We start from the raw sequence: 21,753 nt of genomic DNA, 5'->3' as shown, positions 1-21,753 counted from the left end.
AAAGTAAGGTTTATTCTATCGCGTTCCATTTCAGATCTGATAGATGGCAAACACAACGGATATTTTTACTTGCTTTGTGTATTTGCATATAAACTTATTAACAGTAAATATTAAAAAAAAAAAAAAACACAAATTACCTTTTACGAATAATTCAAGTCAAGCAAAAAATCTAACCTTGAATTTGCTAAGAGTATACATATACATTTGTGTAACGTAATGATTAGAATGTGCGTGTTACAAAGTTGCTAAAATTATTCATATTACATCTCCATATTAGGGTCATACATTTTTTTTACATATATTAACTGAAATCGGTAGGTGGATGATAGAAAAACGCGTCCAACAAAAAGTAAACAATCGGTTAATACACGACAACGCAGTGTCTATTTATCCCTAGATATTCACGAAGAAATTTCGTCTAGCATAAAACTATTATCAATGAAAGTAATATGGGCCAAAGACAATGTCAACAACTATTGTATAGATCATTACCTGTTTAACCGGCCGCATCGCTATCGTGTTATTGATTCGATCGTTTCTCGCGATCCCAAGTAATGTTCACTTGTCTAATCAAGTTTGTCATTGTTCAGGGAAATATTATGGTTTCTCACGTAAAATGATGAAGGCTTCATGATAAACCAGCGAGAGAGTGATTGGAAGCTAATGTGAAAAGCCGTATTGCTTGTGTAGCATAATGGGTTAAAACTGAATCATAATAGTAATCGAAACCGTAACCACTAGGTCTCGTAATAGAGTTTATATTGGATTAATGTCTAAGAGGTAATGTTGTATAAATATCATAATAAGAAAAAAGTTATATTATCTGTCCAAGAGTTTAATGAAAGCATTTTTCGGGCAAAACTTTGCTCTCTTGACGAAATAAGGTCATTGTTAGGACGACATTGTGACGCTGTATTTATCGCCGTTTGCCCTTCTTGCTACTCTGCAAAACTAGGACATTTATACAACTTCTGCAAGCTGTCGTTTCCAGAATTATACGCGCTATGTCTAAGCTGGCTATTTACCGTCTAAGCCTGCTCTACTTACTAAGGCTATCGTTAAGCCGCTAAAGATATCTTCGCGCGCAGATTCAATCGACAATCCATAAAGTGTTAAGTGGTGCAAATTTTACTGAATGATTTCATCAAAAGCTTTCGTAAAAAAAAAAAGGGAAATGCAATAAAGTGTTCGCCTATTATTTATACAATTGAGCCACTCTAAGGCCATTTAGTGGCGTGATTGTGAATCTCCGTTTTGTAAGGCGCACAATCTTCATCTGGGACCCGGCAACGGTTCTTACCTGCTACGGTTCATTGTTATTACTATTATATTAGAAGTGGAATGGACAGCATTTTATTGGCTACCGCTAAGAAATGGCGGCGTTTTCCAGGCCGCTGATGTCAAGGGTCCGCTGCCACATCGGAGAGCAGGATAACCTTGCCCTTAGGTTTATTCTATCATGTAGCCTCGTTTACTAGATATATTCGGGCCATACACGAACCTTTGCTGACTGTCTTGACTTTTACGCATTTTGTTTATGCATTATATTAGAAACCTTTCTACCATATGCAAATTAGGGTCCTTTTGGTACGGGGATCTGGCTTAGACGTACTTTCTGAAGTCCTCCAATCGCTTCCTCGTTTTCTATAAACATAACGGCTACTCTTTCAGTCACCTTTAGAAACCTATCTGCGTAAAAACCTGCCATTACAGCTTCGTATTACCTTTTCGCGCGTGAGATGTTGGGAGTTAATCAGATGCAATGCCTCCTCGTGCCTTCCAATAACCTTGTACCGATCTTCTCAGATATGGAGTTTAGCTCGCACATGGACAAATATTGCGGGCTACTGCCAGCGAAAGGCAAAGGAGAGAGGTGCCATAAACTCAAGACGAGAAGAACGGTCTTCATTGCTCACTCAAATTATTTTCGATAGGTATACAAGATGTAGTATACAATGTCACTGAAGCTACATCCAAATAAATTTGCAAAAAATAGTTATATCATTTCCATCTGTTTAGTCTAGGACCTATGAAATTAACGCTAAAGTGCTCTGCATTCATTTTATGCAGAACTATGGATCAATGAGAAAACCTTTTTAAGTGGCGGAAATTGTCCATTGACGCGCACACTTAGTAGTAAACAATACTCGAAAAAAAAAAAAAAAAAAAAACCCGCTGTTTCACTCGATGAAGCACGTAGTTATATAAGCATCATGACTCGATCCAATGAATGAGCATAATGTACTACCTCTACAACGTGACTTTATTTTACGGAAAAGTTTAATGTAGTGATTATATTATCAAATGAAACCGGCGAACAAAAGCGATGGATGACGTCTTCCTCGGGCCACAGTAATATGGAGCATCAGAAGTACTGACTGAACTGACCGATACCGCTTAGCGTGAAATTGACGTTCTAGCTAGCCAATGCCTAGCATCACTACGCGCGGTACTGATCTTGACGCATAAGAACAACCATGTGCGCACATAAGACTCTGGTGGTTACCGATAACACAAGGCATATATATATAATGTCTACGTTTACTAATAGTACATATTTGTCATTGAGTACAGTTGCATCTACAGGAAGTGCGCAAACCTAACCTAACGGTTAGGTTTGCGTACTTCCTTTAGCTGCGATAGTTGTCTAGACCGAATAGTTCTTTCGCAATTAATCACCTCGGGTAAACATGTTTTTCAGGTAGTTTACTCTTCACGTTACCATATTATTTTCATCAGATATCGACATTTTTAAATATGAGGTAGTTCTCGAGAAAAAAAAAGTAGTGAACGATTTAAATATTATTCTCCTTCTCGGTGGGACAATAAGAACATTTTTGGCCATAATATCATTACGGGATTTGGATACTTTCTTTTAAAGTACTACATTTTTCCATTAGTAGTGCCCCTACTAGTTAAGACAGTTTAAGAGTATGAAGTACAAACAAGCATACATGTACAACGAAACGCAATTGAGCTTCTATAGAAACATTTTTAGAATCCTTGTTGTGTGGAATAACGTTACTATATTACCTGAATTAACTGAAGCTGATTCCTCAAGATGGTGTAGGTAATGGTATTAAACAATATGACACGTATGTTCCAGTTACGTAATAGTGATTTATAAAAACTGAAATTAAAGTCTATTAAAGCTACTACGGGTCTAGTAAAGCCACATTAAGGCAACATTTCGAGATACATCTTTCGTTATTTCGAGAACCAGCTATTCTATTTACATGTGGCTAAATAGAAAATGTATTGTTCTATAGATTAGAACTTTCGATCATTTCAACGGCTACGTTTGTTGGATCTAATCACACGCACTCAGCAATGGGTAGTAGCAGCTTAAATAAGATTCGATCCGAGCAGTACAGCAAAATTGTGATTGCTCACAAATCTAAATCTCTACTAAATAGATATTACATTACTCATCTCTGGTCCTGTTCGGGAAAAAATTCTGCTGAAGTAAAAATAAATCGTGAATAGAAATGCGCCTTGCGCCTACAATGTGATAATCGCTTATGTTCAAAATATAGGTTAATAAACGTGTGCAATAATTTATTCTTTCATACGCTCAAAAGCTACGTTGCCGAAGCACGATAAAGGGGTGTCGTTCCTATGCATGAAAAAAAGAGACTCCATCCCGCCTTCTACGGAAAAAAATTGTTGCGCTAATTAATTACTCGAGATTTACAAAAATACCGCTTCCAGCAATATGGTACATCAGTACAGTAATAAGGTAAGGAAAATCGTAGATTTTCGTTCACTGGAATGTTTTCACCGTGATTTTTCGTGTAGCTGCTTCTTCTTCAAGAAACACCTACCGAACAACACTATAAGAACTTCGAAACGTACACCCAATCATAAGGCTAAATCTAATTGTATGTATACAGATGAGTTTGACCTGTGAAAAAGCTTCCAAAAATGATCGATACGCTTTTAACCAACTGAATTCGATTTCACGGAAAAGTCATTCGTCTTCTTAAAACCCGATATCTTTAAAGGCAATATATCAACAGGCGTCTAAATCATTTAATAATTCAAAACAATCTGCATAAGCCAATAGTTTGCCCCAAGACTAAAATGGCCAACCTAAATTATACCCGAGCTTGTTTGTTGATATGTTCTGAATGCTCGCTTTCGTAAAATTTTAGTTAGGTAATTATTGAGCTAGTTTTGGATAAAGCCATACATCTAAAAGGACCGCCGACAGTTTAAAGAGTCACATTCAGATGAGTAATTTAATATGAGCCCATTAGTGATTGAGGGTTTTTTGCCGTTGAAAATCGTTGTACGCGCTCCACGCTGATACATACGCCGTATTCAGTTTGTTACTGGACGAAGGCTTCCGATGACTGCTCACGTTCGTTCGATACATCGCTCGCAGTCTTGGCGTCCCATTTATACGATATGATTATATTTCTTCTTAACGATTTCACCTACGATTATGGTTGGTGCTATTGGAGTTCTCATTGCTGACCGAGTCATCGCTGATTGAGGCTGTTAACGTGCTTGCTGTTCGTTTTCGGTTTTCCTATCAAATCTCCGTCGGTTGAGTTGGAGCAATTCCCGGTCGCACGTAATAGACACTGCCTACTCGCCGGTTCTCACCGGTCACGTAACGGCGCACTCGTTCTCTGTTTCGTAGGAAGACAGCCAATACAAGCGTGAACACAACTATGCACGAGCATAGCGCCACTACTGAAAAAAAAAAACGGAGACCGAACAAATAACAAATTTATAGGTAAATCGAAAGGGGGCCAAAAAAACCCTGAACTGGAAAATTGTGCTATTGGTATCTTAAAATGAAGGATTACCATATTGGGTCTCTTTATAGTGTATTCATTTCATAAAGATGCTTGTGTACCCTGTGATGTTTCTTTATATCTGGCAACTCTAATGTTATATATACATATATACGTTCATCGCAAACCTGCGCAAATGATAATTTGATTCTGACATGGAATTTTTCAGCTTTCAGCTATCTAGAATAATCCGGCACTTTTATCGAGGACTGTATGTTTTATTGTTTAGCAATGAAGATGTAACTCGTTTGAATGACTGTTAACTGATAGATACGGTTGTTCCGATCGTTCTTTTCGTCCCGAATGGGGTTTGTGCGCTCGAGGATCCACCGACCCTCTGAGGTGCGAATACCGCAATCGAAACACTCACACATATCAGTTGAGAACAGGAGAATTATCCATGACGTCATGGCAGATTCAGCTGCTGGTTCCACTTCAACAGCGTTTTTGTTCATAAGCTTGGTTATTGCCGGACCTTTGTTGATGTATCTATCGTCTATTTGGTCTGCAGAAGTTGCGTCGTAAGCACCCATCGCCGGTAGCTCGTATATCCTGACAACACCGGTCAAATACTACGAACTAATTCTGAAATCAGGAAAAATTATACCTGTCATCTACGGTATATATCGTGTTACGGCTATATAGTGTATGTTATTAAAAATGAGTTCACTAAGAAGATCCACTTGGATCCTGCTGATCGAGCTAAAGCTTCACTCTTCATTTACTCCAAAAGTTTGTAAACCACTCATCTTAGATTCAAAGTAATAATATTACTTCATGTCGAACTACCTAAAATTACAATATTAGTAATTGTCATAACGTTGCTTAGATTGTATTGAAACACTCAAAAATAAATATTGCTAGATCTAATTTTAGGTAGGATGTAATAGTGATTGGAGCTTCAACGCGTATTATGAGCTCTGAGCTTTACTTAAAACCTAGATAACTTCCAAATACATTAAAAAAAACTTATTTATTTCCGTAAATTGGCGAAATTGTGCGAGTATCATATATTCTGAACTGAAATGTGATGTTTAGCAAGTCAGTTAAATCGATGCTTTCCCTTACTCACCTAACTTGCTCGGGTAATTCTCTGGAGCCGCGGGTGTAATTCACAAGACCCAAAAAAATAGAATTCTTGACAATTATCCGAACAAAATTTTTGCATAAGGTGGCTTTTCTATTGAACAGCAAATTAATTTGCCTTTTGCAACCACTTATTTCAATAATAGGCAAATCGTTTACAAGGAATGACAGAAATTTACTCGTGTTCACATATACACCGCTTCTCACTCTCCTCGGGGACCCGAAGTCTCGTAGTTGCACATCACTAGCTTTTTATTGCGGTCTACCTAGTTACAGCAGCAGGTAGCAGTAGCGTTAACGACGCTGATGGCGACGCCACGCGCAATGCTACCGTACGGGATAGGTCTCTAGCACAGCCATAATAACTTATCGCTAGCGAAATTAGTTTTTACGCCTCTCTTGTTCTTGTCGCGGATTAAAGACAAAGAAAATGGCATCGACTCCGTGTTTGTACGTAGAGGCTTTGTTGTCTTTTAGAGGTTACTCAAGGAACAGCTGAATCCATCTACCGCCGATCGCCGTTTAGCCCACGCCCCCAAACAATATTGTGCAAGCTCTAAGCGACTAATAACACATATGAAATAGAAATAGTAATGGGTGAACGACAATGTCATATGTCCATTGTTTGAGACTCCTGAAAAGTTGCATGAACTTTGTACGTAATTGTGCAAGCAAAAGACAACCTCAAGATCTCAGGTTATAGACTGTACCTAGGCAAATCCTGTAAAGAATGGCTCATTCATAAGAATATTTTTTTATAAGTATTTTGCCGTAGGTCAGTTTGCCTACTCGTGGCGGAGTAGACTGCTTAAAAGTAAAGTGCTTTTTCGGATTACGTATAGAGCAATTAGACAACGAGCAACTAGAAAAGTTTTAATCCTTACAGGGCTATTTCTGTACCGTCAAATGATAAATATTGTTGTGTTTCAGTAGATTTTATCTTGTTAAGAGCAAATTTTGCTAACAAACAGCAAGCCTCAAATCTAGCTGTTTGCCCCGGTCGTGTGGAGCTTTTTTCAGAACTGCCGCAGCGGAATCTACTAAAGTTACATAATTATTCGTTACTACCGCCGACTCGATACTTGCTTTAATACAATCTTGACCCGTGTTCCAATAGACTGACAAAACTTGATTAATCTCAAGTTCAGAACTTAACCGTGTCTATTTTGAGTTAGCACGTTTGGTATGAGCGTATTTAAAGAGCGTAACCGCAGTTGTTTTGCGCTTTATATTAATTCTGGGAGATCCCGACATAGGTAGCCAGTTTTTGCCTGTTGAATCAGACAAGCATCACTTAATTACAACGCCTCTAATAGGCTGATCTCTCCGTCCTGTCTGGGTCGGTCTAGTAAAAGCATCGTACTTATGAATCATAAGTAGGGAAATTTTGAAACTTTCGGAGTGTGTGCTCTATTGCTTATTATAGGACTTATCCGCCCATCTCGCTATCTAGACGTAACTGAATGGCTCGCGATGATGACGTGGTATGACTACAAAGTCATTTAGAGGTATAGGCAAATAGATTTAATTAATTGGACGGATTGGATTAAACGAACTTCAGAGCCTCCAAATACATAAAAATAATATCAACTAGTAACTTTGGTTTCTTGCCCTCTCATATGATGATGCTCTTAGTTGGATTTAATAGCCCTACATTAGTTGGTAACATTATTATGGCATATTTAAAATGAAATAGTACTATAACCACGCCAAGGGATTGTTCGTTTCGCTCCAACGTCTTTTTAACATGTACGTGCATGAAATAATTTTCAAATTCAATTACCGTCGCTTTTACTTAAAAACTCTGATTTTTAGGAATTAGCCAAGTGACATGAGCCAGTCTCTAGCATCGTTTGAGTCAGCCTAATGCTATCGTAAATTCTAGTTATGCTGAGTTTGCTGCGGGTTGGAAATCATTAATTTTAAGCTTATAGAACGGATACAGATATGATTTAAGCAACATCTTACCTCTGGCAGGTGCGTTTTTCAGCGTAATTACCAAAATGAAGGTAAGGCTCCGACAGCCTTACGAATCTGTTCGTCAATAAATCCACAGTGTGAAGTCAGCTACGGATTGTATAACATACAATACATACAGTACATAAACAGCAGTCTATCGTATTTTACTAGAAAGAGCATCGACGAACAATGTACGATACTTTTTGTATTCAATAAAGCCTTCGATCTTTTCTCACATGCTCTTCATTGAAGTTAAGATATATGAGAGTCGCTTTGGAATGGTGGAATGCTACAAGAGGAACAAAGAGCGTATAGGTCGCTTGTGGTTTTTGCAAAGCAATACAGTCGTCTGGGATCATTAGCTAGACAAGTTGAAAGACATTAACTAGGTAAGGGCTAATTTCATAAATTTTAGATAAGCCTGCTTAACATTGCTATAGGTATCAAGTTGCCGTCGGCCAATTTGACCATTTTCAGAACATCAGGAATAGATACATAAGAAAAGTAGGCAACTTTAGCGTTCAATAAGATGCGAGCTGAAAAGGCCAAACAGGATACTTCGGTGTAAACCTACGCCCACCGGGTTACTCTGACATAATTATTTTCATTAATGCGCTTTGAAAAAGCGCACTATTGTACAGTGCTACTGTGGGGTTTCCGTTTCAGAACCAGCCTAAATACTTTAAAACCATCGTTAGAGATTACATCAGGGGATTAGTTCCCCAACACGAGTACCTTGTGTACTCCGAGTATCTGAACATAGTTTCATCGGTGCAGTGGCTTGGACAAATAAACCCTCGGTTAACAAGGACAAGAATTGCTGGTCGAAACTCTGTGAACTACACAACGTACGCGATAAAATAAAAGTAAAATAATTTGTTATCTGTACACTTCACAAGGTTCGTAGGTGCATAATTGTTGAACCATAATAGAAACTTTAATTTTTAGCGGGACCATCGATGCGAAATTCATCACTTCTTCTTGTTTATTTGAAAAGAGGAGGCGAAGGCAGGCTTCCTAGCAAAATTTCAATGCAATCAATCTTGTGGTGAGCGCAAAAAGATAAAGCTTTATCTTTTGCGTTTCGTAGAATTTGTTCGCATGCGTGGAGGTTTTGTCGTTCTTATTAGAATGTCAGACAACTGCTCTACCATTCTTTAACATCTGAGTGCGACTGACTAACGAGTAGCCCTAGTGAAGAAGCTGATGTTAGCTCTCGTTCTTCAAAATGGTGTCCTCATTTTTTTTTTTTCGTTTCATGGCCAGCGAATAGGCTTGAATAACAGTAGATATTGTTGCAGTTGTAGCCTCGTCCGCGCATTGACATTATGCGTACGCAATGTGTACACAGCTTGCATGTACACACAATAACTAGCAGTGGGAGTAGCCAATCTAATGTACAGAAGCCACAGCGATTCATATGAGTGGGCGTCGTACAAGAAGACGAGAAGGCATTTGCAGGAGGCAGCAGACTGATGAACGAACACCAGGAACAAACAACTTCAGAAGAGAAAAAAGTCAACGGGCGAGCCCGACTGAAGGCAATCGATCGGGCCGGATCGCTGTGGACTGAGGAAACTTTGTGCACTTCGGTTCAATGAACACTGCGAGCGAACGAAAGGCGACAGCAACCATCGCTCATAGACACAGCGGTAGCACGAGCGGAGACCCGCGCGTTTACGTGACCCAGTCCGTCAGTCAGTGTCTTTTGCAGCAACAAAGAACGTCATTTAGCTAACTCTGTGTGGGACTACAGACGACAGAACGGCGCCGGCAGAAAATTCATGACGAAAAAGATGGACAAAGGTACAGTTAAAGGTCCGTTTTACGACTCCGTCCATCCACTGTCATAGCCGCAAAGAGACGATAAAACTAGTAAATCGCAATACATATTACGGTATACATACGGTACATTATGTTTACAGAGTTCGTTTTACTACTTTCAGTTGTAAAATACACGAATGGTAATACAAGGCAGTTTGGCGCTAGTGGATTGAAAAAACCTTATGATACTTGGCTAACTTAATAGTAGAAAACTGGACATCCGGGAAAATCTTGTGAGGAGGTGGAGGCAGCTGTTGGAAGACCATTAGTGTCACTGCATGCAATCACTTTTATCACTATGGCTGTTGGCTTTGAAACGGTGGTGGTATTAAGCCCGGGCCACGTGGGGAATCTTTCTCATACTCTTTTGCACGCTTCTCTAGTGGAAGAACTTTAATAATAATGTGTGTGTGTCGACTCTCACTCATAGTATAACAGTCAGGATAGATAAAAGCTACAATGTCATATTAACACATCGCTTATATATATAAGTATAGTAAATAGTATAAATCAGATTTGAACCGGTATACTTTTGCGTTATATTAAAATATTCATCTTGTTACAATATGTAGTAATTTTTAAGCTGAATATTCAGTCACCTTCCAGTTAGGTTTATTCAGAGAAACCTGATTAATCATCTTCTATGTGTATAATTTCAGGCTGTTTTTTTTGCACTTAGAAAGCCAACGACTGCTTAAATAAGGACAGTTTCACTTGTTGAGACGTCGTCTACGTAGGGATAACAGTCCTTATCCTCTGTCGTCATTCTGTTTTGGATGAACTTATTGGTATTTTGAGTCCTAATTATCTCATTGCAGCTACCCACATACGTGTTGTTACGTTTTAACGATCCATAGGCGCGTCTTGTATTATCCTTGTAAACATAGGTATATTTGCCGTTGAAATACGTGCAATTGCTTTAAAACTGACAGTGACGTCATCGATACAATTTTTTTTAGTCAGTATGCATGTCATGGCGTGCCCGCTGTAACACCACGCATTGCATCAGCAAGATTAGTCGACATAGTATAGGATTTAAGATTCTGGTAAGTTCACCGTAATTTCTAGCCTGCTGGGGATAATGAACAGGTTCCGACTTCTATAGCTTTTCTACAGTCCAATAGTAAATAATGACTATGCAACGGTTACCCTAAATCGGGTCAACGACAATTTCTAATTTTGTTAATCATTGCCTCAGCAACGCACGACTACCTCGACCGCTTGTTACTATCAAAATCAATACAATGACGACCAATCCCACTCGATTCGAACGAACAATCAGTGAATATCATAGTGAGATGTAACGCGTGCCGACATCTACAGTGTGCTTGGTAACCGTCCTTCTCAACGGTAATTATTCCATCATCATCATCAACAACAACGTTAGCGGCACCAGCCCCGATAACAGCAGCAGCAATATGACTTGTCACGTCGAACTTCGTGTCGCATACTCGCTCCGCGGCCAAACGAATAGCCGGCTACCGCTGGGCAGTTACTACCATCGCGTCACCTACTGCTACCACTTCAAGATAGAAAACGAATGGTATTAGCGGTAGTAAACCAACACTGATCTGTCTGAAGCAGCACCTGTCGGCCTATGTACCTCCACAGGTTTATCGCAAGCGTCAGTAGCAAACGATCTGCGAAGCTCACACTATTTCCGTGGTGTATAATAAACATTCGGGCCAACTTGAAGGATTACGCTTATCTATAGCTCCGCTGAGTGACGCTGTCTTTAAGGACTTCCAAGCATTGACGAACTACATGTAGTTCGACTCATTGTAATGATACGCTGCCACACAAAAGGACCAGGCTAGGACACACAGATACGCAGCTTTTACCATAGCTTCTAAAGAACATAAGCACAATGCCAATTTCTTACCGGCCAGATAAAACCCGCCCTATACTAATATCGCCGAACCTGTTTCGGATATCGAAGAATTCAGGATGCTGAAATCGAGATATTCGTAAAAAATATCGAAATTGGTAATAAAGAATATCCAGAACCTTCTATCATATATAATATGCGCTGGAAGTCTAACATACTTTGATCTAATCATATTACTATACTCTATACCTTTAAAAAACGCACCGAGAAGTTGGTTTTGTCTTTCAGTGTTTTCCTTCTAAAATTTCGTAATTATTCAATATTTGTTTTGATCTTACGTAAGCTTAGACGTACACAGTACAGGCTTTTTATACAAGTTGGGACAAGCAAATGAAATGAGGAACATAGCAAGTATTACAAAATGACGCAGACGCGGGGTTATTGGACTACGAGGAATTTCCGCGGCAATATCGAGCATGAGGTTTTTTGAGAATAGAACATTTAAAAGGTCTAGTCGTAAGAATGGTAATTGGTAAGGGCTCTTGGCTGTTCAGCGGCAAAGAGCAGCTGATTGGAAATCATCAATCTGTGAGAAGTCAGGAGAGTGGACTATAAGGATATATAACGTCAGAAGCGTCGAAGACTCTTGTCGACAGCCCACGGACTAACAGAGTTATAATAGATCCGCAGAGGGTGCCTATACCGTAGCTACTGCTATACAACGTTTGTATTTAGAGTGTTCCACCTCTCTACTATTTTACCTAAAACCCGCCAAATTGCGAACTAGGCTGAAAATAACAGAACACAGTACGGCTAAACGCGCGTGCGGTATTACGACTTCAAAGTTGCTAACTGACTTCGGTGCTATCCTTCCCATTTTTCATGGTTATTCTACAGAGTGTTAGATACTATAAAGGAAACAAAACATATCGCAACATCAAGCGATTTTCAGCAGGAACTTATACAATTACAGGTGAAATGGGAAACAGGAAATTAATAATTCCCTTTTTTTTTTGACGACAGCGGCTGTTTTCTTGGTCAGACGTCATCCGACTCGTAGATCATCTTTGACACTGTTGCTGAATTTCGTAAAAGTAAAGTTCACTTCGAAAAAATACACTCAGATTTCATCCTGACGTAATCAGGTAAACGTACGTCTACATAACCGCGTTCATAGAGCTGCATACCGAGAGATCATATCAGGCAATGAATTGTGATTCTATCGACAGGCACCAGGAAAACTGTGATTGACCTTATTATCCGGTGCAATCCAATCCAAATGCGTTCCAATTTACAAATAGCAACTAAAAAGAAGCCAGTTCACGCCCGGTTGGTTTAGAATCCGGAAAATTGCTGACGATTGAAAGGTCTTGTTGTTCAAAATCCGCGATTTGTTTTAGGCTTCATCAGTGAGATGCGGTTATAATAACGCGGCACCAATCGTATATATGAATGACCGGCTTGAAAAACGTACAGTCCGTCGTTTCGTATGTGCACTGCGCAATTGGAAACGGGGTAAGTTTGCTTGCGTTACACCCCACTTCCTACTTCTCCTCCCTGGATAGCTATTAATTTTACTATTAGATAGAAGTCCGCTCCTCTAGAACAGCTGCGCTAAAGTCTCGAATCTTATGCATCTACCTGTGCATATTAGGTAGTTTTACCTAGTAATAAAAAAATTTTTTAGAAAATGCGGAAGATTCAATTAGATTTTAAATGACAACCTCAGACTGTGGTGGTTATTTTGATCTGGTCCGATAGCAGCGAAGCCTAATATAAATGATTACCATCTATCTAATTCAATCTTATATAAACATGAGGTTAAACAACGATAGTTGTTCTGGTAAGACTTTCTAAACCCGCTGTAATTAAATTATACTTAAGAGAGGTGTTTTTTTTTTTGTTGAGCTGTACAAGAAGTGGTCGTATTGTACGATCGTGTTGTTGGTAACTAGTACCGTACGCTTTATCACCAAACGAGCGATTGTTACTTACAAAGACCTTGGTTTCTATATATGGGTCACCTGACCCATTTTTTCTAACGGGAAATTGCGCTTAGTTAACTTCTTGTTGTGTTATGGGGAATAGGATAATTGTTTCTACACAAGTTGTTCCACGATTGTAGTCCGATTCTAAAGTTGGGCGCTTTTCGACAGAAAATGACGCGTTGCTTCGAAGCCGTTGATGGTTCAACGGCTCCAATCATATCTCAGCGTTTGCGTTTTATCGAGTTCATTTGATCTGGGATCCCGTTGGCTTTGAAAGAGATCTCAACTTGATTTATATTAAACACACTTACTTATCTAGCATACTTAATCGATCTCTGAAAAAATTATTGTTTATATATGTAGCGTAGAATTTCGATAGCGTAAAATTCGATAACGACGTTATAACGTTATAAGACATGACCTCCGAGAAAAATTAAATTGATTACGACTGAAATGCGCCAAACTCGCATTCATTCAGATCTTATCGTTCTCTTCTTTTAGCCCGATATAAATCCAAAAGCATATTTTATCCCGTGCAGAAATAGTTGATACAGAGACATTTTTTTCGTATCTGATGATATGCATTCATCTACGTAATTTTTGCCGCAATTGTTTATTTGACGTAGGGAGGAAATTTAGTACGCGTTTGTTGTACTTGGGCCAATTGCAATGGAGCCTGAGCTTAGAGGTGCAAAATAAATACATAAAGGAAGTACACGATACGCGCCGTTAAGTCAACAGGTACATTTTATGTGCATCAACTAAACATTGTTGATTAGCAACAAAAAATGTTCAACAAATAAAATCGCTTTCCCGGCATAAGTATTCATGTTATAGATTTTTACCAGTCATCTTTTTCAGTGAACAAATGTATAGCTAAAACTGAATTTGTCCAGTAATTGGAGTAGATATTCTACGGAAGCCTCACGTAATTTTAACTTAATTAGTAATAATGCTCAATAATAAATGGTCGCTTTAGTCTATGGTAAATTAAGATCAGGCATCAAGACAAATAATGCATAGATTTGTCTAACAGGAAATACGTATCAGACTGGCCGGAAATACGTATTAAACAGGTCATCAAACAGTTATTTGTTTCGGGGCACGAGGGCAGTAGAAAAAAATTATGCCTAACGCAATGGAGTACATATAAAGCATTCATCTAGTGAGTCGCTATGATATCACGCATACATTGGGTACCATGAATTGATTTGACTGGCTGACTGGACGTGTAAGTGAGCTGCTCGTTTTTCGCGATTGTGTCTGCGATTGTACTGTTTCACCGATTCGCGGCTGAGCGTCATGTTGATCCTGCTAGTTTCTGTCTATATATTTACCGTCATCTCAGGTTGTTATTCTGCAGCTAAAGCTGCTGCCTCTCACGTAGCAATTATCGCAAAAGTGCGCAAGAAAGTCCCTGGCTGTCACCAGTCCGATTCATTAATGTAGAACCATTTTCAACGGGCAGATCAGCGACACGACCATCATCGAAAGACGTACCAAATGGTACCACGGATGTGGTGGCGGCTACGACGGCGGCAAGACGATCTTTATAAGGCAATGTGTACCGCAATTGGTACGATCCCTGTGTACAGCTTAAATGTACAAGGAGCTCCTGATACATCTAGTAAACTAAATACTGTACGTTGGTACCCGCGGCCAGTTCGGCCTTCGGTGGATCGAACCAATATGTTGATCGCGTTACGGTAGAGTCTAAAGAAGCAAACGCCGAAGTAGGCCAAAACTAGCAACGATCAAGCGTTCTCAATAAAGAGAATAAGGTCAATAATAATTCAATAGACAAGCTACAAGAAAGCACCGTGTCGTATAAGCCATGATGTTAACTGTATCGCAATTAATACTCACGCTGAGAGATTAGATTAAGAGCAAAAAGAGATAGGCAATGCAAACTGCTGGACCAACTCTGATACGCATGCATTGACTTTTGTTTCTGTAGATTCATTTAGAACAAACGTCGGTCTAATCTAAACTGCTAATTCTGTTCGTCATCCCTTGGACGGTGCAAAAATTACTCGTGTCAAACAGAGGAAGAATATACTCCACACATCCCTGGCTAAACTGAAGAATACTGATGGCGCAAAACCGCGTATACTTCAGTACAACATACTTCGCACCTCGGAAATAAGATGAAAGAAAAAAAAGATGGCGTAAAGTTTGAACTTTTTCATAGCTGACAGACAAATAAAGATCTTCATTGATTAAATCGCAGTACGAGAGTAAAGATCGTAAGCGTGCTGACTTTATAAAAACGCTCCAGGGGCATTGTCTGCATGGTCGAAAAAAGATTGTACGTGGTAATTTACTAGATTAAGTGTCGTAAACTATGCTACTATGAAATTTTTTCGAGTGGTCAGCTAGAAAGTGTTTATGCACCGCTGTAAGCTTCGCAGTTTGCTGAACGGCTTCTATATATTCCACTAACAATGCAGTCGGTCAAGAAATATAGAGTTTGTTTCATTTTACCAAGAAGAAATCGCATATCGTAAAAGCATGGAAAGGCAGTTCGCGGGAAAGATATAACTTCAACATAAAGCTTCACAATGTAGATTACCATATACAAACATAGACATTAATTAGGTGGCTCCAGACACACGACCAATAACGCGACGATGTCTGTTCTTTACGAAAGTGATTGCTCGATGGATGGAAGAGCACCCCAATCCAACGATTCGAATATCTAAACTGTACAAAAGTAGTTTCAGGTACTGCAATAAGATGATCCCAATATATACAACGATACAGGTGCATTTTTATTTTGTGGAAGAACTCTGTATAATAGGATAAGCAGGGTAGGCATGTTTAACATTACCGGCACTAACGTCAACAGACGTATAAAAAAATCCAAATGTGGCTGGCCACAGTTACTGTGGGTCTCGGAAAATTTCCTTCTGATTTAAAACGATTTCAGCAGTCAATAAGCATCAGTGGAACTCTTTTTCTAAGGGTATCTAGTAATAAATCAAGTTGTACTGAGAGAAACATCATACTAGAATATGAACATGTGTGTCTCCAGCATAAAAGTACAACTTACTACCTTACACACGTTATCAGTTCGGCCTTTCGTATGTAATTATAAATAAATAGAATTCACAGATTATTGAGTGGACTGTTCAGGATGATTACCGTAGATGATAACTGCTAATAGTTGACATCTCTTACTGGCTTTGTCTGCTGTCTATGTTTGCCTGCCATTATAGTGTATTCTAATTCATTGTGCATGAATCGGAGACTTACTTCAATTCTCTCAAAGTGCATATCGCGAGGTATCGTCACATCTGAGACATCTCCAGCAGTGTGTAGTAATTAATCTCGAAGTAACTTACCAATCGGGAGCGGAGATTTTAGCCATTTACTTGAGCGTGCCATATCCTAGATATTTTTGGGCCAACCAGATCAAATTCAATCTAACGTTGTCAAAATGAGGGTGTTAGATTCAAAAGGATTTTTCTGGTCAAACATAAACACTGTCAATCGCTTCTACTGACACCATCTCCTGCTACCATGTAACGATGTAAGTTAACCATATAATAGCTGTTTCGTGTACTCCACAGAACTCAGATAAAAATCAAGAAGCGAATGAGAACCTGTTCTGCAAATCGTCTTCGTATTAGTCGAAGCTGATCTTGTGACAACAGCGACCCGACGAGGGTCGACGCGCCGATGGCCTGTGAGAGACCACTTCTTGACGAGCAGCGAAATGACATGACAGAGTAGGAACATTATATTAGCATCTCACTTAACGCTACTCAGATTCGCACTTTTTATCTAAAACAATCACTACAGTAGGCTTTCAGGGCTCGTCAATATAAACGACGTCGATCGACCGCACTAGCTGCATAAGTACCTCATCGAGTAACTTCTGCAGCAGTTCTATAACTTCGTCCCCCTCTGAAACATCTCCAACAAACCCAAATAACGTTTTGGAGAACTTACATAGCGATATTTTGACGTTTCGAAGACTGTAACGTACTCTTGATTCAGCTGCGTAAAGCACACGGATTGGCTCCTATCAACTCTTCTTCGTTTAAATAGCAATAAATTGCTCGGAACTATTACAGAGTGTATCGATGCTTCGTTCTGGTGGGTGTCCGTCTACTCCCACTTCGCTCCGCCAAATGGGTATCGTTGAGCGCTTGAGTCGGATTACGCTCACTCTTCAACGGTTTCCCCTTACCCGCGACGCAACAGATAGACAGGCACACGCCTGTAACATAGCGCGTCGTACCTTTCTGCGATGGCGTTATAACGATTCTGTGGAGAGTGAGGATCCGCACCAACTGATCGTGAATGCCTTGAAATATCCTTCCGTCGGTTACTGTCTGAACTATAGGTAGGACGAGCGCTCGCTGCTGCGATGATCGGAGAGAACGAAGCGCCATCTCTCGGTACTAGAGGGAAACCAAGTCATAAATTGAGAATCAAATTAGGCCACTCCAAGGCTTGAGCTCTACATGCAGGCAACTAAGCGAACCCTAACCTCTACTCGCTTTGAAGAGTTCTATTTAATTGCAAATAGAGTTCTATATATAGATGGCATGTTATACATAGCATGCTTACACGCGTTGAAATACTTGACATCTCTTCTTGTGGAAACTGACCATTATAGATACTACATAACGTAAGACCGCCATAATGTTAACTCATATTAGCTGTTTCTTACAACTCAGAATGTTTTTGAAGCTGTTGTTTCTGCTTTCTCTAATCTCTGCAAATACACCTTATCGGTCATTGGAATACTTGCTTAATAAGATTCGATATATTAGAATTTAGTGCCTGTTGAACAGTTTCCTTTAACAACAATAATTACACTGAATAGAATTATCTGTGTTGGTTGCACTGATAGACATGTGCAATCCATGAGTCTATTTCAACCTGTTCTCCAACTATATATATCATAAAGGCCTTTTAGATGTGACTGGGCGGGCAAATGTAGGGTGTGGTAATGCAAGGAAAGCTGAGTGTACTAATCATTTCCAATCAATTTTCAGGTTGTAATAATAATTATAATAATTTTCAGATAATTTCAGAAAATTATCAGGTTGTCCATCATTGTCCTACATATGGTAATTTTTTTAAATAATTCAAATTGTTAGCCCTGTAATTGATACGAGCTTTCAAACGTGCAGCAGAACATTTTGCACGGTCGCAACGAAAACATTAGTAAACATCCGATGTTGATCTACTGACTCGCTCGTTCTCAAAAAATACAGCTTACGGATTGAGGACTATTGCTACTCCGATAGCCGCGCCCTTCGGATGATAGGTCGTCGAAAGTGCTAGAAGTTTATGTAGAGAGTCTCACCGTCAGGACTGAATCTGTTCTCAAATCAAGAAAGTAAGTTTTTCATACGTTAGTAAGCCGCGGATATGTTGAATAGGTAAAAAGTTTGTATTTGAATTCGCACAGCGATCCAAAAACGTAGCATATGCGAACTCATATCGTTTTCTAATTTCCACAGAGCAAAATTGCCATTCTATATTTGAATCATCCATCATAGGTAAACAATGCTAAGCTACATCCAGTAACAGACTGTTCATTCTCCGTCACATTTTAGAGAAATCCCTAGTCTTCGTGTTCCTTTTATACCATGGTCTACTCTGTAGCCTTCTGTCCGACTTTGGCCACTGCCGTATTGTTCACCGCACACGGTAACAGGCTTTGTACCCGCTGCAGACACTGCCGAGCTGAAAAATGGTCAACGATTAATTGTTGTTCTTTCCCTGTTTTTAGGCTGAAGTTGTTAAATAAATAAGTAGTGCCATTTTGCATATGGTATTCTTTTGTTCTCTATCTAAACATAGTTAATTTCACGAAAAAAAAAAAAAAGAACCTTTTCATTCACGTAAATTGTGTAGTATATTACAACACAGGGAACACAATACAGATTAAATCGAATATAGATAGGACAAAAAATCATATTACAGGGTGTCATTAATCAAAAATCTCCTTATAGTTACATGTGAAAAATAGTTTCCTACCGGGTTACCCGTTCGTTTTATTACTGCAATATCAGCTTTTAGATATAATATTCGAATGTAGTTTTAGTCTCTTTCTCTACTGAATTTCCCGACCCTAAAAGCACTCGTGTTCATTAGTGAATATATAGATTGGGTAGTTTGTTGGTGCCTCGTAGGTTTGAACAATAAGTTAATGTAATGTATAATACACCGGGAAAATTATTTCATCTCTAAATAAAAGTTGAAAAGAAAATAAAAAGAGAAAGCACTTGCGTCTAGCTTGCTTATTGTGCTTTTCGTTTACATATACGTGTGGTAGAACTTTCTGGTGCAACGAGTGACCTGACTACCAAACCAATTGTGTCGTATAGTTGGAATTGATTATTGGTTAATCTTGCAGTATGAGCAGAAACCAAGCTCTTCAAATAGATCTACACGATCCCGAATTCGGCTTACGACTATTGCTAGTTACAGTGATGCTTGCCGTTAAAGGTTAGGGGTTCGCATTTAGAATGAGCGATCGATCTATCAGCTTTGCATCCTCCTTCCACTAAACTATCCGTCCAGCTTTCTTCCTTCCTTCAAGGCTTATTTGCTATAAACAGAGTTGTCGTTCACCGTCACGAACCTAGAATGCATTAGTTCTCCCTAATAAAAATAGAATAGGATAATCGTGACCAGTACTATGATTTTCAGTCTGCCTCGCTTACCCGCGATTTCCTTCATCCTAATTTGTTGTTGGAATACACCGTGTATACGTAGACTCGTAAGCGCTCATGAGCTACGAGTCCTTCTAATATGACGATACGATCAGTAGAAGCGATTATTAAAGATGCAAATTTAACCAATGAAATTGATAATTTTCACTTAAAAAAAAAATTAAATTAGACGCAATTATGTTCTCCGTCCGACAGAGCGCCCATTATTATGTTGGAGTTCGGCACAAATCCGCTTATTACTGACCGTGCCGTCTTATGACTAATACTACATAATAAACGTAAATACAATGTTTTTCTACACAAGCAACAGTAGTCGCGTTTTTCATGGACAAGTTACGACAATTCGTAAATTGGTATAGGCGCATATACAGTGATAGTAGGGCAAGCACTTGGGCACTTTATAGCTAATTGTGCAGACTAATAATTTAGAATGTTTACTAATGCTATATGTATATAGCTTCTTAAATGGGCTACCTTCCTGCTTCGCAGCATGGCTGGCTAAACGCTTAGTGAACCGGTTGGTTAACAATGAACAGACTTCCTGAAACAGTTTGGGTGCACTCTTTCTTACCTATAACCGACAGACGACAGTCTGCTGAGCGAGCACTTTGATCCGACAGGGTATGAAAAATAAGCAAAAATAACCTAGAAGCCCATAGACAGGCTTTTGGGCAGGAACAAAGCCGTTTGCTCGGCAAAATTAGAAGGGCACAGTTCTTCTCTTCGCGCAACTTATCTATCTGAGAAGAATGAAGACAAACTGCTTTGCACCCGACACCTGGTGATTATCCATTAATCTTGTGACCCATTTATTTCATCTGTTCTTCACCACTACGCGTATAAAGGAAGCAGCTAGAATTTCGACCATGATACCCGTCAAGCACGATATCCACACTGACTGTATTTAAATTATAACAAGCAATATTGAATATATTCGAAACAAACTGCAAACAACAAAAAGTAAGTGATGATTACCAGGCGTCTGAAAGATTAACGACTTGGTAAATAAGCTTAGGCATGATCAGTCAAAACTGGCAAACTTAACCTTCTTAACCAAACTTAACCCTAAGAAATCATGGCTACGGAAAAGAGATATGTGTCTGATGATATTTCTGACCTGCCATAGGAAAACGTATGTCTCAATAAATAGACAGATCAGCTGTTATATAAATCCATAATACAATGCATGAAGCTATGCATATTTGTTTCATTCTGGTGGCAGAACTGGTAACTTTACCAGTTTCTTGCCTATAACAGCACACGGAAGAAAAACATAACATACGTACCATTACAATCTGGAATATTTGCTATAGCGTACTCAATGAGACACTCGTCTACTGCCTACTCTATTTTTTTTTGTACACAACAACCGTACTATTACTTCGCATAAATAAAATACTACGGTAAATAGATTACTACCACAATTTCACTTTTGTGCTAGAATTTGTATAGTTTATGGCTATAATGATCGGTACGAGATTTATAGTGAACTTTTCAGAGAGCCACTCGTCGCATCTTCTCAGATAAATCTAAGCTATCAAGGTCTACTTAAGTTCATAGGCTTT

At 39.1% G+C, this 21,753-nt stretch overlaps 1 protein-coding gene and 1 long non-coding RNA gene across 8 annotated transcripts; one reads left to right on the top strand and one right to left on the bottom strand.

The window, feature by feature from the left end:
- Positions 1-2,242: 2,242 nt before the first annotated feature.
- On the bottom strand, positions 2,243-17,605 carry LOC111251314 (uncharacterized). Of its 7 annotated transcripts, none has more exons than XM_086991396.1 (4): positions 17,445-17,603; positions 17,096-17,189; positions 5,176-5,390; positions 2,243-4,701 (listed from the first exon to the last, which is right to left on the bottom strand). In XM_086991396.1, exons 3-4 carry the CDS (start codon positions 5,336-5,338, stop codon positions 4,538-4,540), a joined length of 327 nt encoding a protein of 108 aa, XP_086847522.1. In that variant the 5' UTR covers positions 5,339-5,390; positions 17,096-17,189; positions 17,445-17,603; the 3' UTR covers positions 2,243-4,537. The 7 variants fall into 7 exon arrangements, with proteins under 7 accessions (XP_086847522.1, XP_086847521.1, XP_086847525.1 ...); XM_086991395.1 differs by lacking the exons at positions 17,096-17,189; positions 17,445-17,603 and adding exons at positions 5,878-5,898; positions 7,860-9,561; XM_086991399.1 differs by lacking the exon at positions 17,096-17,189 and having other exon boundaries at positions 2,243-4,698; positions 17,445-17,605.
- A 188-nt stretch (positions 17,606-17,793) lies between these two features.
- LOC111251636 (uncharacterized) lies at positions 17,794-19,266 on the top strand. The gene is made up of 3 exons (XR_015329285.1): positions 17,794-18,129; positions 18,529-18,846; positions 19,067-19,266. It is a non-coding gene; the product is annotated as an uncharacterized LOC111251636 (long non-coding RNA).
- Positions 19,267-21,753: the final 2,487 nt, after the last annotated feature.

This window comes from Varroa destructor, unplaced genomic scaffold (assembly GCF_002443255.2).
Source record: "Varroa destructor unplaced genomic scaffold, Vdes_3.0 BEIS01000005.1, whole genome shotgun sequence".
NCBI lineage: Eukaryota > Metazoa > Arthropoda > Arachnida > Mesostigmata > Varroidae > Varroa > Varroa destructor.
The sequence above is the reverse complement of the archived record's forward strand: the minus strand, read 5'-3'. Positions and strand labels throughout refer to the sequence as shown.